Source organism: Caloenas nicobarica, chromosome 5 (assembly GCF_036013445.1).
Source record: "Caloenas nicobarica isolate bCalNic1 chromosome 5, bCalNic1.hap1, whole genome shotgun sequence".
NCBI lineage: Eukaryota > Metazoa > Chordata > Aves > Columbiformes > Columbidae > Caloenas > Caloenas nicobarica.
In genome coordinates, this window is record NC_088249.1 from 14686922 (window position 1) to 14707893 (window position 20972).

Below are 20972 nucleotides of genomic sequence, written 5' to 3' on the forward strand. Positions count from 1 at the left end.
TATATAAAGGTCATTGAAAAAAGAGATCTGAGGAGATAAGGAGCAGCAAGTTGAATGTGAATGAACAATGCAGTGTTGATGACAATCTGAGTGTTCTAGTTTGGATTTGTGGATGCAGAGGTATGTCAGAGAAGAGCAGTATGCAAGTCCTTCACTTTCTTGTTACAGTTCCATAGTGGGTATTTGAAAAAAAGCATATTTAAAAAAAACTGGAGCTAACACTGAAAGAAGTCTTCATAGAAAAGAGATCTCATTTTATAAGATACATATTCTAAATAGTTGAACTTGAAAGGTGGTATATGGCACAGAGTTCTAGGTTTTGAAAAGAATTACACCAACCAGTTTACTCCCATTTGTATGGTAACAACCTTTAAGGACTGAGGAACATTAACATTGACATTAACATTTAACAAATGAATTAGAGAAATAGTGAAACCTCATGCCCACAAATGTGTGTATTTAATTTAGGTATGAGATCGTAGTGAAGGACAGACTAAAGAGATGCCTGTTTTCTTTAACCAAGAAAGAGGGGAAATAAATTATTGGTGGTACTGAAATATTAGTACAATGTGAAAATGTCTTCTCTCTCACTTCAACTAAAAAAACCTGCTAGGATGCTTAGTCACACAATTTCTGTGGGCCTCTACTTCTCTAACTCACACAGATGGGATGAAGATAAATATCTTAGAAGATTACACTGCACACAGATGGTGGCAGTGGGAGTGCTAGATTGGATTGAAAAGGTTTGAGTTCTTGATCTGAGTAGCTGAAACTTGAACTCTGAGAGTAATTCTCATAAAGGGTGGAAGTGCAGTGATATAAATGGTTTTGACAAAAAAGATCCCTTTTCATGCTCATGCTATTTCTAATTGTTAAATAACCAAAAATGCATAGTAAGACTGACGTTTGTTATTAAGTCGTAACTTTATTTTTTTTTTTTTTTTAAATTACTCATTGTCTTTTAGATTATGTTCGTGTTATGGATATGGGACTGCTGGAACTAACCATTACAACGGTAAAATCTGATTCTGATGGGGAAAGAGTAAGTATTTAATCACAAATAAAATAAAATGTAAAATCTCCATGACAGGTTATGTTTTGAAAATTACTTTATCATACTTAGAATCAATGAAGGTTTTTCTGTTTACAGGTACTGTTTTTGAGCCCTTTTTGACTAGTTAAGTAAATTAATTTAAAAGCGATTTTATTTCATTTATGGAACCTTGGGTTGATTTGAAGTATATTCTGATCTTTTTATTGTTGCTGTCTAGACTAAACCACATTTTGAGCTGCACTGTTCCAGCGATGTAATCCATATTCGTACCTGCTCCGATTCATGTGCTGCACTGATGAATCTCATACAATATATTGCAAGTTATGGTGACTTACATCCACCTGCTAAGACAGAGATTAAACGTGGAGTTAGCAAGCCAAAAATGAAGGTATAAAATGGCAAAATGATATGAACTTAACTTTACACTTCCTGGTAATACGTTTTAGTTTTGATATCCCCATTCTATTTCCAAAGAACACGAGATTTTCTGCAAAGAAATTAACCGATGGCATCTAACTTAAAATATATGTGAGAATAAAGTAGTGCCTTTTTTTCTGCCTTAGTAACTACTTAATATTTTAAAATATTTTGTGCTGTTTACCTGTTGTACATTATTCTTATCTAAAGAAGGAAATTCCAGGATGTACACGAGCTGTCCAAGTACTCTGATCTAAATACCTTGAATCATAATGTTCTAACCTGCTTTATGAATCATCTATCTCAGAGTTTCAGCTTACTTGATTATTTATAGAGTTAAGGCGTTACTTCTTCCAGTTTAAGAGCTGTGTATCAAGCTGTTCTAGCAAAATCTTATTCAGCATGATATTGCGGTTGTCTTTGAGATGTAACTATGTATAGTTCCTCTCCTACAGGTAGAAACTTTTAGCCAACCATCTTCCCACGGACCAGGCCTCGGTGAATCAGAGCAACAGATTTTACGGGATTTGATGAGTGATGCAATGGAGGAAATTGAGACTCAACAGACTGCTTCTGCCATGAAGCCAGAGTCTAATGGTAAGAGTCCTCTGGAGCCATAAGGACACACAAAGTACAACCTTTCTGGAAGGAAAGTGGGGTTGAAAGTTTTGTGTGTGTAGAGATGCTGCAACAAGAATGGTGGGAGCGTACCTTTGTCTGAAGTCTTCAGACTATCAAACAACTTCTTGCTTTTAATAACACTAATGCAAAAGTTATTTAAGATTCTAGTCAAATACACGTTAGTCAGGTACTGAAAACAGAAAGGAAGGAATCTGACTTTGTGAGACTCTGTCAGGACCCCGGATTCTTTAGGAGTCTAAGTTAGTATGGGTGAAAGTTTATATGGCATACTGCAGTGTGGGGGAATCAAAGGCCTCTTTTCTGTGAATGAAGGCAGCCCAGGAGGATGATAAAGTTCTGAGTCACAGAAATAACTTTTAACTATGAGGAAATCTTTCAGTTAGCAGATAGAACAAGATAATAGATTTTTTTATCACAGGATTACAGCTTCTGCATCATGCCTAGAGTTAAGTCCAGGTTTAAATTGTCTAAGGGTTTTGTACTGCACTGCAAATAAAGGATTTCACTATTTCTGTGATGTCTGGTCACCTAATTGATGGTGGAAGGTGAGCAGTCAGTGTAGTACTGAAAGTTATTGGTGTTGTGGTCTTTCTGCCAGAATGAGACACTTGGACACAAAAAATGTGGGTTTTTGTTTTGTTTTTTAATCTATGGGGTTTTTACAAATAGTTTTTCTATATTTTGTCAGTTATGTTTGCTAGTAACCAGTTATAATTATATTGCAATCACTTCAATTGTACAGTAGCTTAATTTTTAAAAATAGTATTTTATTTATAGTAGGAATTGATTCAAGATATAATAAGCAAATTCTATTTATGTTATTGAAGTAACATTTTAGTTAACTGTTATGTTATTTCATTCATATTTTCGTATTTTATAAAGATGTTTTCCGTTGAAACATGTTTCTTTTCCACCTTCCTTCAACTCCCAGGAATTTTGGATGACAGATCTCAAACTCAGGAGCCATCTTGCTCAGATCTCTTCCTGTTTCCAGACGAAAGTGGAAATGTCTCACAAGATCCAAGTCCCACTTATGCTTCATTCACTCATCACCTGATAAATGAGGCCATGGGAGATGTTCCCACAGAAAGTGATGATTTCTGCATTCTTTTCGCACCCAAAGTTGCAATTGCTGTAAGAAGCTTTGAGAATTACTAAAACAATCCATATATAAGCTGAATTAGAGAAACGTCTGTCTAGGACCTGAACAAATTAGACTCCATAGTTTTATGTGATTCCTCTGTGGTATTTCTATCAATGGCCAGAGTAGCAGAAAAATAATCTTTCTGTTTGAAAGGACTTCAGGCATTGGTCTTGTTAGAAATGAATGCAGGTATTTTCAAATACATATGATTCTTCTGTATCCCAGCAGCATGTAATTGTTCTCTGATCTGAATTGAATTATACTGGCAGTTTTCCTACATTTTAGTGATGTTTTTTATCATTGCCATTTTGACTTACAATAATGGCATAGTTAGAAAAAAAGTGTTATAAGCAAAATATAGTAATTATCACAATAGCAGCATTGCACATATTTTAATCTTTTATTAATTTCTCTTATAGTTTAAGCTTTCAGTGCTTTTATGGGCCAAAGGTCTTTGCCAAACCGCAGAGAAAAGCTTGGCACTTTACACCACTGTCTGTCCACCACATTAAGAGATTTAGGAAACTATACTCAAACTCTTTGAAAACAGCTTGTATTTGTATTTTTCGTACTATCTCTGGTTGAATTCTTCCTAATAGACAGAAGTAGTTCTGGGTTCCTGATTAGAAGCTATATTTGCCCAGTTATCTTTGAGCTTGTTTGTTCCTAAAAGTGCTAATGTGGCAGCCTGGGCTCTTCCATTTTTTTTTGTTTGTTTTCACTCTTGTTTTGTTTTGTTTACAGTTTTATATGAGGATTTTTTTTTTTGTTTTAACTAATTCTCAGCTTCTAGTTTACTTTCATGTGCTTTTGTGTTTAAGTTACTTTATAAGCATCATTTCTAAACCAAACCTGTGTTGTATAAGCTTTAGAAGACAGTACAGAATATTTTCTTAGGAAAAAATTAGACATCTCAATAAAGAAAGCAGATTTCACCTTCTCAATGCTATATACTTTTCTTTTTAATTAGGAAAAAGAGGAAGAGCCAGTAATAAAAATAATGGTTGATGATCCAATTGTCATAAAAGAAAATCACTTCAGCCAGCCTATTAAAAAAACAGACACAAGCAAAGCTCCTCTTCATTTTCCTGTTCCCCTGGTACGCTATGTTGTAAAGGAAGTCTCTCTTATTTGGCATCTTTATGGTGGAAGGGATTTTGGGACTGCACCACCAACATCTCCAGCTAAAAGTTACATGTAAGTGTTGGATGTAATTCTGTAGATTCAAACATTTAAAATTACTTAGTTTTCATTTGATTTGGGGTTAATCTCACTATTCAGTTAATCTCGCTATTCAATTTTAAGTCTTCCTCTCTTGCTTGTTTGCTCCTTCTCACAAGGAATCAATCACAGAATGGTTTGGGTTGGAAGGGACCTTAAAGATCATGTAAAATCTTACTTAGTTCAGCTGCATGCACCAGAGTGTATTTTTCCTGTGTTTTAACCTGGACAACCTGGGTTTGGTTTTGGTGGATTTATCTGGATGGGAGGGATGGGTTTGCTTTTAAGGATTATATTAGAAGTTAAATTTTCTGAAAGAGGACTTGAGGAGCATACAAAACTACTGCTATGGTAGCTTGAGTCTGGTTTTCAGGATGTCATGTAAGCTAAAGAGTAATTATTATCATAGTCAAAATTACGGAAATGTTCTATGAATGTTAATTTGCTGGGAAGCGTACACGTGGCATTCTGCTTAAGTATGCATTACTTGAACAATAAAAATAAAGTATTTGGTTAACAGCAACACAACTTCCGGTATTCTTTTGGCATTTTCTATTATTTTTCTCTTGTTACCATTAACATACTAATAAGTTATGTCCAGTGAAACAGGTACACTTCTAGTGTTAGATTAGCAGTGAGATAGCTTTAAGTTTCATCTGACAAAGTGTATTTTTATTTTTTATTTCTCCAGAAGTCCCCATAGTTCTCCTTCTCATACACCAACGAGGCATGGACGGAGTGCAGCACCTGGGGGAAGAGGAAGAAACCCAGATTTCCTAATGGAAATACAGTTAAGCAAGGTGAACGACAGAAAACAGCTTCAGCCGTGGCTGTCTGTGTGTCAGTAACTTTACATGGTATATCTGTTTGATAACAGCTTTCCATTAGAACTCAGTAGGATTTCTTCCATTAGTATCTATAGCTAAGCAATGACTTTGACGGTGATGAATTTAGAATTTGTTTAACAAAATATGTGTTTGTTCTTCTAGCATAGTATTGTTTACTTGCTGAATAAACATGTTTCTAAAGATGCAGGATATTATACTATTCTTAAAGTTTTTGTTTATTATAACCACATTTTACAACTGCTGCTCTGTTTTTCTGTCTTCATTTCTACTCTGAATTGGTACACCTATTATGAAATTAAATGTTCTAGCAAAGTAACCAGGATGTAGATCAGTTGAGACACTCAGTGTATTAGTTGATAATAACTGGATGTTAAATAATATCCAGTTATGTCACAATATCATTCCTGTATTTCCACTAACATATTTAGCACCCTTCAGGCATGAATATGTTACAGTTGTTTTTAAGCCTGTCCTTAGCTCTAACATGGAAACTAGATGCTTGATTCTGGCACTGTGAAGAATATTGGCAAGGAGTTAACCAAATTTCTTGTTAAATGGGTCAGTAACAAAACCTTTTTAAAATAAGGTTTTCTCAAACATTTGCACGAACGTGAAAGGTACTACGTAAAACTAAATTACTTTTATTGTCTACGTACATTTCTAGAGCTTAAAATTCATCCCATTAGCACTTTGAAATTGCCAGAAATGTTTAATACTTATTTTAGCCTTTTTTTAGAAAAACCACAACGTTGCAATGAAAGAGGGGAAAAAAGGAAGTGTTTCACATTCCACGTGGAAAACCTCATATGTAGAAGTATAGCAATCTCTCTTAGCTTGCAGATATTTGATGAGTTGGAGTTAGTACTGAGGCATAAAGTCTTTTTTTTCCCCCTACTTGTACCCCTAACTTAGCACAAGGCTTAATAATAATAATTATAAGCTTTAAAATAAAAGACATTAAGGAGAAAATAAGACTGTCAAAAACGTGAAGTTTCTGAGCAGTGTTTGTGATGAATATCTATTTTTCTCTTCAACACTTAAAATGTTCACTATCACACGTATCTTGAGAACAGGGCACTTAAATACCGTGTTTCTTAACGTCTCGGTGTGTAGCCAGTAGAGGCCACTGTTGTGCTGGCGATGTGAGCTTTGCTTTGTTACATTGCAGGTGAGGGTGCAGGGGCAGTTAAGACAGGGAATGATTCGTGTGTAGCCACAGGTCTTCGATTGAAAGTGCAAACTACATCAAGAGATGAGGAAAAGGAGATAATTCAGAATTCTTTAGAATTTAGGAAAGGTAATGGCTTAGAATTTATATGGACTAAAGTAAGTAAAAACCAAAACAACAACAACAACAACCACCAACAGGAAAAAACCAACCAAACAAGAAGACTCAAGAACCACAAGATTGCCTGGTACAGGCTTGAACATGATATAAGAAAGATGTCAGGACTGAGAGAAAAAAGCAGAGTTGATTCTAAAATGAAAAGCAAAACTTGTCCTTTGTCTTTACTCTGACTCTTTGGCTCGAATTTGCATCCTAAAATATTAACATGTACACAACTAGGAACTGGAAGATTTCTACTGCTAGACGTGCAAAAATCTGAATAGTTTTCAGAAATTCTAATATTATTCCTGTAAATTAAAAATAGAGGACAGCTTTTAAAGTTCTTATGTGTGGTGTTTAGTGGTTGGTTTTTATTTTCTTTTCTTTTTTTTCTTTAATATTCTCTTGTTAAAGGTTGTTTTCCCCTGAAGCTGATTATGCTGTTTTTCTTTCCTTTTTAAAAGGTGAAATTCCAGCATGAGGTATACCCTCCAGGTGGCACAGAAGGTGAATCCAGCCTGTTGGAGCAGCCAGTGTCACGGCAGGTTTTTGTTGTTCAAGACCTGGAGATTAGAGATCGCTTAGCAACGTCACAGATGAATAAATTTCTCTATCTCTACTGCAGTAAGGAGATGCCCAGAAAAGCACATTCAAACATGGTACAGTTACAGAATTTGTTAACTAATTGTAGTGTTCGGACTATCATTGTGGAGACTGTACACATTTCTTAAACTTGCAGAAGAAGGAACGTGAGGTCCTGGAACACTGAAGTAATATAACTTGTCGATAGTTATTTGCATGACTCCTTATGGATATTAAAACTGATTAAAGAGTCTGTTTGTATATTAGTAAGTCAGGTATTAATGTTTTCAAGATTCTGTCAGTTTAAAAAAAGTGGATGTGCAGGACTGCTTTGGTAGTTTTCAGATTTTAGTTTTGAACAAATATCTGCTTTTGTAAGTATGATTAGAGTTTTCACTACCCGTGGAGAGTTGTAGTCTTACTGGTTCTATAAAGGATTTATTAATTTGGTGGTTTGGGGTTTTCTTATTTTTATTTTTTATAACATCCATAGTAAGCTATTTATTCAACACTAGCTTATTAGTTGTTAAGTGGATCAGGTTAGTAGAGAGATTTTGCAGTAAATGTTTTTCCTAGCTAGTGTCCTGAGATTTAATAATTATGAATGTTACTACTTTTATTTATCTTATTGCTTTTTCTCAGTTAACGGTTAAAGCATTACATGTCCGTCCAGAGTCTGGCCGATCCCCACAGGAATGTTGTTTACGTGTTTCACTAATGCCGCTTCGCCTGAATATTGACCAGGTTGGTTGTGCAAATGCAAAAAAAAAAAAAAAAAAAGAAAGAAAAGATACTGTGCTTTTTTTGTTTTTGTTTTGTTTGGTTGGTTTTTGTTGTTGTTTTGTTTCGTGTTTGTTTGTTTGGTGTGTGTGTGTTTGTTTCATATACCAGGTGGTTGTAACCATGATAAATGCTTCATGGGGTTGTTTTATTGGTTAGATATCCCTTTTTTTATGGTCAGCCACATATATCTTTGGATCTCTGCCACTCTTTATATCACTGTTGGAACTTGCCTTCAGCTATGACAGAGGCTAGCCTTTTTTTAAATTTAAAACCCAAAAATATTATCTATAGACCTGGTTGTTTACTCAATAATACCAGTTTACCTCCTGAGAATTATGTTGCTCTCTAATGTTTTGAAGTCATGACTTTTAAAAAGCACATAATTATTATTGGGTGATCTTGCTTTGTTTGTTCAGGAAGTGGCTTTGGTGTTTTTAATTGAAAAAAGTTAATCATTGATCCAGAAGCTGTTCACAAGATTTTAGTCAAGGGCACTTGACCCTTGAGGACTGCTTCTATACTCTGAAGGCTTTGATCTTGCTGTCAATTACAGTGACATGAAGAACAGAGACCGGAAAAGTTGTTTTACTTTCTGCAACAAGCCTCTGTGCAAAGTATTTTTCATAGACTCAAGAAACAGTTGGTCCCCCCCCTTTTTTTTTTTTACACCTGTAAGGAAACTACGTATGTTTGTGCATTCAAATTTAAAGTGCAGTTATTGCTCTTTGTTGAGGTATGTCTTGCTTAATTTGTTGTCAGCAGAGGGATGTGGGTTTTTTCAAGAGCATAATTAAGAATTCCATACCTACCTTCTGTTTCCCTCAGCACACGTTAGAGACCAGGTTTTCATTTTACTAATAGAAAAATTGAACTCCATGTAGTTTTTAATTTCATATAGAAAAATAGCATGGGAATACTGCCATCTAGTGAGAAAATATATTTCCTCTTGATTACTTTTCTAAGTCTCTTATCTTTTGTAATATAACCAAAACGCACCTTTAAAACTTCTACAAAATTAGCCACAGCTTTCTTGGAAGCATAGGCCTGCATGCAATAATTTTAGAAATTCTTGTTATTACTACTTAAACTGCCTGCTTATCAGTTAGAAATGAAAAAAGGAAAAGATAGTCCAAATGTCATTAGTTATAGGATGAAGAAGATACCAATGTGATGCGTCTCACTGAGAAGACATTAACTGCACAGCTATTAATGAATTTTAAGGAAGCAGTGGCGAGATCTGATCTGGAATAGTTTGTCTGACATTGGCAGTATTAGAGATGAATATAAACTATACCTGAATACCGTTTTAGTGGAAATCAGAGGAAGTTTATAGTCATTAAAACACTTGGGTTCTGGAACAGTCTGGAAAGTGAACGTCAATGATGAAAACAGCTCTGCAGTTTTAAGATGAAGCTAGATAAATTATGAAATCATATTATATGTAGCAGGAGGCAATGACCAAGAGGGTCTTTCTGATTTCTGTCCTAGATTTCTATGTGGCTTCTCTACTTGTTAAGCAATCAAAAAGAAGAAATGTGGTTTTATTAATAGCTGTACAGAAATAAAGAGCTAGAATAGTAGATAACATTTTTTAGAGAGCTGTGGCTTTTTTGTTTGGTTGTTTGTTTTAACCTTATTGGATTTTATTTTTGCCATTAGGATGCCTTGTTTTTCCTGAAGGATTTTTTCACTAGCCTCTCTACAGAAGTAGAACTCTTAGTTACTCCAGATCCTGAAGGTACACTTTTCAAAAATCTACTTGAAAGTGCTGCTTCTTTCTCCTTTAATGTGTGTACATGTCTATAATTTCACATGTGAATCTCATGTGGGTAAAAGAGCCTAAGTTAGTGACCAAACCCCAACATTAGTAACTAATTTGTTAGAATACAGAAACTTTGGGTGTGTTAGTTTTGTATTTTATAAATACCAATAAAGGTCTTCAGCTCCTAGGATCGCCATTGTATAAAAGGTTTCACCAAAATTGGAGCATATTTAATAAGAACTGAAAAAAATGAGGACTGTGTATAAGATATTAAGAGTTATTATTAGATAAAACAAATACATTATTTAATTCTTCTTGCATAGAAGAGTATGTTTGTCTAATAGCTTGAAGCTGTGTAACCCGTAGGTAAAGGATCAGAGTTCAAGATTATAACTATGCAGTACAATGTATATGTGCAGTTACAGCAGTTACTTCTAATCAACTACACCATCTGATGCAAAAACCAATGTAAATTGAAAAACATATTTCCTCTATTAACTATAGTAATGAGTCAGTTGGCAGCTGTACTTTACTTATTTCTGTGGAGACGTCATACTGAAATGCATAGGTAATGAAGTACCCTGTAATACTGCAGTAAAACCGGATGGATTATTTGTACTAATGCATAAACCTCAACTTAAGCTTCTTATAATAATTTGTGTTGATAACTAAGATACTATCTTACTAAGAGAATCTAAATATTGCCCTGCTAGTAATTCTTATTAATAAGCATTAGAAGCTATTAAGGGCACAGTAATTGTATGAAGACAATCTTTTTGTAATCACTGTGAAAAACATGAGTCAGTTTACTGTGTGTAACTTCTTATTTTAGTGAAAAAGTCTCCTGGTGCTGAAGTTACACGTAGTTTGCCCAGACATGTCAACAGCCTTAAGGACCCAAGTCCAGTCATTTCTTTCTCATCACAAAAGCAAGCAAATGAAAATGGTAGCATTGATTCTATGGATGTGGTTAATGAAGATGATCATAATTTCTCACAAGAAGTGACGTCATACAGCGATCAGCCAGTATTTTTCAGGTAAACTTTTGTTGTAAAATTTCCAGTGACTCACAGCTGTTCTGCTGAATGTCTTAAGAAAGTGTGATGATAAACTGTTCAGATTTTGTGACGAAGTGCATTTCTTTCTTTGTTTATTGACTGATTTTTGGAGATGATAAAATATGTTTTTCTATTTATCTATCACTGGAAGGTAATGATTTTTTTAATGAGATCTTGCACACTGCTGTACACAAGCAAATAAAATTAATTAAAGCTCTGCCATGTACAGAACCAGTAATGAGATGTTTTACAAATAAATAAAAAGAGCAGTCTTTGTACTCTTTACAATGTGAATGAGATCTAATTAACCAGAGGTGAGAGAATATAAAGGAAAAGGATATCACGGGAGAGGTACAAGATTAACATATCACAAGAAAAACTCTAATGTAGTCCTGACTGAGAAGAGTTGATGAAAATTTCAGCTTGTTATGCAGCTCGTGTATTCAGATCACAAGTGCCTTTAACAGCAGATGCGTACTTTGCTAAGCAGTGCAGAGCCCAATTATGAGAGAATGACTGTGGTTCTATTTCATCACATACATCACCAATAGCATTTTTTAAGAAGTTCCAGCTGCACAAAACCATCATTAGACATACTTTTTTTTTAAACTGAAATTCATGCTGGGAAAACTGAGGGAAGATGTTCACCTGCAGGACTAGTAGCACTTTTGCAGGACTATTAAATTTATTATAAATGCAAACCTTGACTAGGTGTTAAAAACCAAGAAAAGCTGAATTTGCCATTGTATTTTGTATGCTTGTTTTGAAGTACTAACATGGTAACTGGAGGATTTATGGCTTACAGAAAATGGTTTGGCATCCTATTCCAGGAGGTTGGGAAACCATGTTTTTCTTTTTGGAAGGATGATTTTATTTCCTTTTCATGCTTCTCACTGTAAAATTTCTATATCCCAGAGAATTTCGGTTTACATCAGAAGTTCCAATACGTCTTGATTACCACGGCAAGCATGTGTCAATGGATCAGGTTTGTGTGTAATGCTCGTGCTGTAGAACAAAAAAATTGATGTAGTTTGTTTGTTTGTGTTTTTTTGTGGGTTTTTTCCCACTCATGAGTTGGGATATATTTTTGTGCTCCCTACTCATTATTGATGTCATTTTGAGAAATGTAGAACTTTTTCTTTTTTTCATAGTTCTATAAAGCTTAACCTTTTTTCGCTCTTAATCTGAAATCTAGGGGGTGCATCTTCCACGTATCATTAGCTCAGAATGAGACTTGAAAGTCCTATTTATCAGTTTAGTGACTGGCTGGAAATGTTTCTACACAGCTGTGGTGCCCCTCAAAGGATGATACCACTATCTGATGCCAGAACTGCGCATTTTATTTTCTTCCTCATTAATTCCAGATTAAAATATTGTTTTGTTTTGGTTTTTCCTCGTTTCCTTCCCTTGCAGTATAGTAATGGCAGAATCTAATACAGATTAAAAAAATGCTCATAGTTCTTTTAAAAATACGTATTGGTTATCATACGGAGTTCACAGAGCAGACCTCAAAAATCCCTCTTTGCACAAGCAGATTTGTACTCTGTCATGGCCAATCAGTAAGAAAATATGGACAAGTAAAATCAGTATCTTCTTGAATTTGCACTGCTGCCAAAGAAATCAAAACATGAAACACAGCTTTAGAATGCCTGGAACACACTAATGCCAGAGTTATGTTCACATAATTTGTTATATCTTAATATTTCCGAAGACACCTTGTCGTGTCCAGATGTTTAATTTCTTAGAGTAGCCAATAAAGCCAGATTTCATCTTTTGTGAGTTTTCATGTAGGATAATTCATAGCACCATAACGAGTGGCATTTGGGAGACTGGGGAAGAATCAGTTTAGACAGAAATACCTGCAATAAGAGTTGAGATGATGAAATGATTTCTCACTTACAGATTGTACAGGTTGAATAAACTCATGTGATAACAAAATGTTTCACTTACAGGGGACACTAGCTGGGATTCTCATTGGGCTTGCTCAGTTAAACTGCTCAGAATTAAAGCTGAAGAGACTTTGTTACAGACATGGGTAAGTTAATAGAACTCTAGATTAACATTGGTATTGCAAGTTGAACGAATTTATGGTGAATAACTGAATGTAGCAAGCAAAAAGCAAATTGTCTGATAAGATGCGCTTCTGAAATCCAAGACACTTTTTGACTTTCCAAATATTTCTTGATTCTAGTTTTTGTTGAATATTTAGTGTTCAAGAAGAATATCTGTTTTCAGGACAGTGTTTAATATATGCCTTTGTGCTAAACTCTTTTATTTGTATGTTTACTTTCTATTGAACTGGACGTGATTATGCATCTCAAATTCTATATTTTTTAAGCACATACACATGAAATGCTTGGGCTAGCCAACAGCAATAAAAGATAACACTTGAAACCAGCTTTCTTTTTGTTTAAATGATACATTTGTTTACTTCATTGAATAATGCATGTCTTATTAGGAATTGTATGTTTTTAAATAAATATTAATAACTTTATTTACTTCAGATTATTAGGTGTGGATAAATTGTTCTCCTATGCCATCAGTGAATGGCTTAATGATATAAAGAAAAACCAGCTACCAGGAATTTTGGGAGGAGTAGGGCCTATGCATTCACTGGTGCAGTTAGGTAAGTTAACTCTTATTTCTATTCGGACACACATGGTAGTTGTTTTAAAGAAATGAACAAAACAACAACAAACCCACAAACAGTGTTGACACTTGTTTTCGCTTACTCTCAAGGCATTCTGCTTATCTAAGAGAACTTTCTAACTATGGCATTCTGTTTTCATTTTCAGTCCAAGGTCTGAAGGACCTGGTATGGTTGCCAATAGAGCAGTACCGGAAGGACGGCCGCATTGTGAGAGGCTTCCAAAGAGGAGCAGCTTCTTTTGGTACTTCCACTGCAATGGCCGCACTGGAGCTCACAAACAGAATGGTTCAGACTATACAGGTATAGTGTATTACTTCTGGAATTAGACAAAAATGAAAAGTGTTGCTAGTAAGTGCTCTATATTAAGCTAGTATCTTAATGCTATATATGTAAGGTTGGGAGCATGTCTAGAAGCAAAAAGGCAGCTGTATAAATAAGAAAGCAGAGACTGGGAAAAGCTTGCAGCAGTGTGTGAGGTGGCATAAAAATTGTGTTAAAACATGGCTGAACACCCGAACTTTTACATGTTTCTTAATGTATTTAATGTAGTACAATGTACAGTTTGATACTGAAATACTCAGCTGTACTCAAAAACGATACTTAGATTCTTAACTTTTAAAAAATGTCAGGTTATCTTTGCTTATTTAAAACGAACAAAAACCAAAACCAAACAAAACCCAACAAACACAAAAAACCCAAAACAAACAAACTCACCCCAAGACAAACCACAAAACCAAGCAACAAAAAAAAGCCTCAAAACCAATACTAATAGTGTTGATGTACACAAAGTCTCTAAAGCTTTCTCAATTTAACCGTAATCTTGGATTAAAGTGTTAACACATTTCTGTTCCATAATGTGAAATACATAATGAAAATACACTTTTACCACCAAATATTGCAAAAATTGTAGATGCCCCTATCCTCAAACATACATAGTAAAAACCCAGTGGTATTATTCACGAGTAGAATTATGTGCGTGCTTGTGTGTTTGTAAGAAAAATGTTCCATTGATCAAATGTTCAGTTTCTATCTTGAGCATTTTGTGCAGATTAGAGGATGCCTTTGATGGAATGGCAGTTAGGGAGAAAAACCCCTACCAATACCTACAGCATTCGCTACTTCGGTATGGAACTTGGTGTATTATTACAGCTGCACCTATTCCAGAGTTCTTGTACAAAACCTTAATCTGATTTAAATTAATATTAATAAAATTCTTTTAGTACAATTATGTCGCCCTGTTATTAGTTTTTGGATGCTATAAGACTTCTTATATATTTTGCATTGCTCGTGATCTTCAGGCAGCTGCAGAAACCGCATACGACATGGTATCACCAGGACCTACTTTTATTGAAGCAAAAAAGATCAAGCGATTCCCTCGCCATCGTTTAGCTCATCAACCAGTAGACCTACGGGAAGGTGTAGCCAAAGCATACAGTGTAGTAAAAGAGGTGAGTGCAAAAGTAATTGTCCTTAACCAAACTTAAGAATTATTTCCTGAGACTGCAAGTAAAATATCAGATGTTAGTTTAAGCTGGCCAAATGAAGAACAGGATTAAAGTTTTGAACAAGACTGTCTTTTTCTGTAATCTTAATCCAACAGAAACCTTGCATGGAAAAATCAGAGAAGCAGAAAAAAACTAATATGTTACACAGATAAGTGTGAATAGGACTTCAGTGTTTTACAGTTGCGAGGGTTTACAGTTGTTCTGGGACGCATAAACTTGATTTCCTGCCCCACATTTTCTGTCTTTCCTTTCCTGCCCCTCTCCCTTACCCCCACCAGTTACTGTTAATTCTGAGATTGTTAAAATTTAAACATAATGCTGGATTTAGAACAAGTGAAAGCTCTCTTTACTATGACAATGTATTAACAATTAGAATGCTGTCCTGTTTTTATTGTACTTTTTGCATTGTCCTTTCAGTTAGTCGCAGCTGATATCATGTCTAGGAAGTTAGGTGTCAGCTGGGGAGTTTTCAGTGAATTTTGTAATTTTTGAATAGTTCACAGTACCCCACAGCTTCATGCACAAGAAGTGGCACCAGAAGTTTTATGAAATATTTTCATCTCTAAGTTCATAATAGTCTTATTCTAAGCCTCATTAGAAGAGCTAAATCATATTTGTATCAGTATAGTTGTGCTACAATTATAATACAAATCACAAGGAGGATGAATGCTCAGCTGTTGAAGTTTCTCTTAAAATTAGGAGAGGCTGCTTTTTCTCTTTTAGTGTAACTAATTTCTCTTAATTTCTCGAAGGGGATTACGGACACGGCCCAAACAATCTATGAGACTGCTGCTCGTGAGCATGAAAACAGAGGAGTAACTGGAGCAGTAGGAGGAGTCCTCCGCCAAATTCCACCAACTGTGGTGAAACCTTTCATTGTTGCAACAGAGGCAACCTCAAATGTTCTAGGTGGAATGAGAAACCAGATCAGGCCAGATGTGCGTCAAGAAGAGTCTCAGAAGTGGCGCCTTGGGGAGGACTGAGATTATAAATCTGGCTCAGCAGGCAGGTAGCAAGGCTGGAGATGCAGAAGATTGTCCTGTTGGCAGCTTTAGGTGGAGCTCACTTTGTTTTGTAATGCTCATCTCAGGAACAAATGAGGTTTTCAACTATTATTAGCAAAACATCCAACCAAAAATATTTATGAAGTGAAAAGCAAATTGGTACTTGCTTATGCTGTGTTACCAATACCTTTGGTAGATAGTGCCAAACATAGCGAAGCATGCGCTGCCAACTCAGAGACATGCTTGCTCTGTTCCGTTTACCATATTTTTCTTGGTAGATTTCACATCTGAAGCAGCAGCCTGTCTGGTGAAACTAAGTATACTTTAAAAATGTTTTCTGAGCATAGTCAGAGAACTGTCCTTAATAGAGGGCTCTGCAGGTGCTCTTCACTGACTAAAGGAGAAAAGCTTTCATTTTGGACATGAGACATGAAGGCTGTGTAATATGGAAGCAGAAAATATCATTTAGTGGTCATAAGCATCGCTTTTAGCGTGGCACTTACAGCAAGGACAAGCTTGATAACCATTCAGAATTTAGATTCAGTGTTGATACACCTATGAACAGGCTTTGTTCCTAAATATTAAATACCTACTTTTGTGGGTCTTTGAAGAATCTGAATGTTGCAGAAATGTTCTGTTGTGTTGCACTTTAAAGGATATGGCCTGTATATTGTGCTTTTTTTATAGTGTGAATAAAATGTAATGTGCATTATCCTTTATGTGGTTTAGAAGCTTACAAAAATTATTGAAAAGAGCATCATTTGATGATGATCCTACAGAAAAGTGTCTTAAATTTGTTTAAATTACTCATTATATGTAAAAACACTTTTGTCTTCTGCTACACTAATTACAAGGCTAAAAATAACTATTCTTTGGGAAAACAGCAGTTAAATATTATTGGGGCCAACAGTTCTTTGTAAGAATGAGAAATCCTAAGTAAAGTAAAACCAAATTATTTCATAATTTCATAGTTAAAATTCTATACAGACTTTATTTGAATAATCTGCTTTTATTTAAAGTTCATATTGCTTCAAAGTGGCTGCTCTTGAGATAAGTTTTTAATTTAAATTGTGTGTCATCAGTTATTTGACAATGAGTATTTGGGGTTGTTTAATTTGAACTGGAGATGGGTGAGAGGATTTAAAAGAAAATTAAGACAACAAAACTTCAACAATTGAAGCCAGTACTGACACTATTTACAGTTTAATAGGTGACCACACTGTCCACAGAGCTTTATTAAGCAACTGACATTGCACCCTTTCTGAGCAGTTAAAAGGCTTGGAACTACCTGTGCAGTAATAAACTTTTTCATTGTATTAGCACAAACTTGAGAATAAAAAGTAAAGACTATTCATAATAGAAAAATATTCATTTTGAATTTCAACAACTTAACACTTCAGATGATTAGCAAGAACTGAAATTTATCATAGTCCTGTGCTTGTCATAAATGGAAATCCTGCAAATATGTTATGTGGAAAATCTCAACTGAAGGAGGGACATGAGATGCTTTTGATCAGGCTTCGGTCTCTAGGGGCGATGAGGAGGTTGTTTCTCTCTCTTTTATTTAATACTTGTCACTAGCCAAAACTTTGCTGATGGGCCTTACAGGTCAAATAGGAGTTTATGAAGGAAAATAGTTACTGCTTGTTCATTTTGATATCATACTAGCTGTGCCTGGACACCAAAGAATCTGGCTGGAGGGTAAATGATCTGAATATGTCCCCAGTGCTGGGAAGACTTCTGCAGCCTGCTTTATTGTTTTTCATAAAACAAAACTCCAGTTACAATGGAATTCTTGCAGTGGTTGACAGGTGATATGACAAAGTTTTGTTTTCATTCACTGGAATCATCCAAGTTGCGGTATGCCTTGATTATTTCAGTTAAATGACTTCTTGTAAGCAGGAGATGCTTTTGAGAGGACAAATACCCACAGATTTAATGACATGAGATACCTTCTGTTGTAAAAATACTTGCTGCAGTTCATGCTTCTGACCAGTAGTTAGAGAGTTCTGCCTTAGTGAAAGCACAAATATTGAGCATTTTGTACAGGAGTGAGTTCCATGGTTGCAGTTTGGCACCTCCTGAATGCCTTCTCAAGAAGTGGTGATGAGTCAATGCAAGTAAGTAGCAATGCATCATTTTCATTTGCAGTTACCATGCTGTGTAATTTTGGCTGGTCCTGTTCATCCAGTTAATTGGAGTATACCTTGAATAATATAAATCTACATATTTTCTTCCTTTTTAACATTGCTGAAAAGGAGCAGTGGCATTTCAGTGTTCATTTAATTTTCAATTCTGACATGATCTGATTGTACTGCAATGCAATTAGAATATATTTTTATATGAGGGCATGCCGTGAAGGTAAAAAACTTTTTAGAGTGTCTCTCATTGTCAGCAATACGGATCGTACAATTTTATTAAACTTCAGTTTTCACTATGTAATCCCTTGCATTTACTGCTTGCACTATATTGATTTAATTTTTTTCCCAACATTTTATTTTTACAAGTGTTTTCTTAATTTTTGGATGTATATTCTGCATTGTTTTTCAGTTGCAATTTGATCTTGCAGTGTTTGAAAGGTTTAAAAAACCAAAACCACAGAACTTGCCAAACTAGGCTTTACATTAAGACCTTGTTTTCAAAAGTGTCTTGTACAGTAGTGGCTTGTTTTAAATCAAAAATAATTTATTATGTATGAGAAGAGATTCTTCAAATGCTCTGCTCAATACTGTAAGAATTTTCAGTACACAAAAATGAGATATATGGACACATTTCCTGGAAATGGAAGCCTATGTATACATTGTTGTGTTCTCTGTTAGTATGAGGAGATCTGCAAAAATAGTTGTATTAGAATTTTCCCCTGAAATCAGTTGGCTATAGGTATTAGCACTTCTCATATTTGTAGTGGGTGTAAACTGGCACAGTCCATGTTTAATGTTCAAAGTCTCTAATGTTGAACTGACTGACACTGCTACTGCTTAGTCTGATGCTGTCCTGATGGACAGAACTGTCATCCTTGATGGTTTTTTAAGCATCCTGGCACTTCGAATAATGCAATGATGTACCTGAAAGAAGACAGCTGTCTTTTGAAAACAAAACAAAAACCAAAACAAAGCCAAAACTGTGCTTCATAAGCATCTTAGCAGTGACTGAGAGCAGCAAGTCATCACATCCATGCAAAGGCAGCTTCCATTTTCTTTCCAATTTTCAGTTGACGGTTCCTGAACACTGCGGCTTCGTAGCACTGCGGTGTATCCTGTGCGTAACTTGCCTAATGAGAAGCATTAGGTCAGTCATCAGTGAGTTCATGTGTGCTTAAGGGATGCGTCTGGTTTTAGTTTCTCATTAGGTGGTTGATTGTGAACACCTATTGCTTGCGTTCGTTTACAGTAACTTGAGTTGCCAAGGAAGGTTTCTTAATAAACCAAAAAGCTGTTAAATGGTTATGAACCAGACATTCTTACTGAACGTGATCCATATATCTGCAAATGTGGGACTGATTTTCCTTTAAATGTTGAAATGTATGCATTTTGTAAAACAGTGAAATCTAAGTATTTATTTAGAGTAGTCAAATACTTCTAAATCTTTTAAACATCCCAAATCTCACAGCTATATAGGCATTGTCAGAAAAAGTGTGGGTATTTATGTCAGTTTGGATCCCTTGTGTGTGTAGTTCTCAGTCTCCAGGCCTCATGATTTAAGCTTCTGACAACTGTTTTAAGTTGCTCTACATGCTGAATCTTGTTTACAATTAAAAAGTTAGATACTACAAATGAAGTACATAAATACAAATCATACATTTGTACAGGATTTCTTAATAGTTAGGTAGCTCAGACAGAAACACAGCAATTTGTGTATATGTTTGTGTATATTTTTTACATTTCTGCGATTATAGTAGTTTTGTGGTATTGTTTATATATAGTTTGCTAGTGTAAAGAATATAATCTCATGAAATAGAAACCACTGTTGAAGGGAATTGACTATTTCAACTTCAGTTATTTTGCTTTAAGTTCTTGTCCCCTTGCTATGTCTTTGAGAATTATTTTTGACCATAACTTATATGGCACCAAAAGTGTATATTTTAGCTTATTAAAATGCTGAAAGGCCTGAGTGCAAATAGTTTGTCCTGTTAACTATGTTTAATGGAAAAAACAAAACACAAATTTGTAACAATACATAAATAAATAGCTTAATTTGTTCCTTGAGTTGGTTTTCTCTACCTATGAATAGAATACAGGCAAGTCTCCCAAAATACCAGAAGCTAACTGTTAAAGCTTTTTGCCTGCCTGTCTATACTGCACTACCTCAAAAATAATTAAAAAAAAGTTTTATATTGGGAAAAAAAGAAGCTTTAAACATGCATGGAGGTCAAAAGCTAGGAAATAACCTCGCTGATACAGTTTAACCCGCCTCTGTTGTGCATCAACAACACGCTCTTTAACTGCATGATCACGTACTGTGTGTCCTACAGGCCTGTTGCCACATGTAATTACTGAGCGCGTATTTCTTACCTCCACGTTCAGCAGAGATCTGAAAGCTTTATTAGCTTCCAAACCCTCTGGAGAGTGCAAAACAATTGATTCCTTTCAGGATGCTTGCATGATGCCCACTGCACAGGCATTTAGTTACTAGCATCTGAAAAGAGATCTTAGAAGGCTAAGTACTGGGTAGTATTAAATACAGTGCCAGATCCCTGAATAATGAGATAGATGGCAGGTGTAAATAATTTTCTACTGTGTTTTCTGATGTTCTTAGAAAAAAAAGTCACCATAAAGTGCCTGCGTAACTACTCTGTCAAACAGTAACTCTTCATTGAAGAAAGAAGCTGACTCCCACTTGTGCAGCTCCTCCTCCTCCATTTTTTTAAGCAAGACCCCATGTGAATTAACTTCCAGTTGCAGTAGTTTTATTTAAAAGCTCTTATTTTTTAGTTAAGGCATTTCTGTGTAAGCAGAATGAGAGTTAGCGAGGGGTT

At 35.3% G+C, this 20972-nt stretch overlaps 1 protein-coding gene across 2 annotated transcripts in view; it reads left to right on the plus strand.

The window, feature by feature from the left end:
• The window catches only part of ATG2B (autophagy related 2B), a 45194-nt gene extending 25092 nt beyond the window's left edge, over positions 1 to 20102 (plus strand). For both annotated transcript variants that reach the window (XM_065635401.1, XM_065635400.1), the window contains 16 exons: positions 966 to 1042; positions 1272 to 1442; positions 1927 to 2068; positions 3045 to 3247; positions 4228 to 4454; positions 5170 to 5278; positions 7118 to 7312; positions 7878 to 7979; positions 9678 to 9756; positions 10613 to 10817; positions 11754 to 11823; positions 12791 to 12873; positions 13343 to 13464; positions 13634 to 13788; positions 14787 to 14936; positions 15746 to 20102. In XM_065635401.1, the coding sequence (XP_065491473.1) occupies positions 966 to 1042; positions 1272 to 1442; positions 1927 to 2068; positions 3045 to 3247; positions 4228 to 4454; positions 5170 to 5278; positions 7118 to 7312; positions 7878 to 7979; positions 9678 to 9756; positions 10613 to 10817; positions 11754 to 11823; positions 12791 to 12873; positions 13343 to 13464; positions 13634 to 13788; positions 14787 to 14936; positions 15746 to 15976 (2321 nt within the window). In that variant the 3' untranslated portion in view covers positions 15977 to 20102. The remainder of the gene's footprint in view (positions 1 to 965; positions 1043 to 1271; positions 1443 to 1926; positions 2069 to 3044; positions 3248 to 4227; positions 4455 to 5169; positions 5279 to 7117; positions 7313 to 7877; positions 7980 to 9677; positions 9757 to 10612; positions 10818 to 11753; positions 11824 to 12790; positions 12874 to 13342; positions 13465 to 13633; positions 13789 to 14786; positions 14937 to 15745) is intronic.
• Positions 20103 to 20972: the final 870 nt, after the last annotated feature.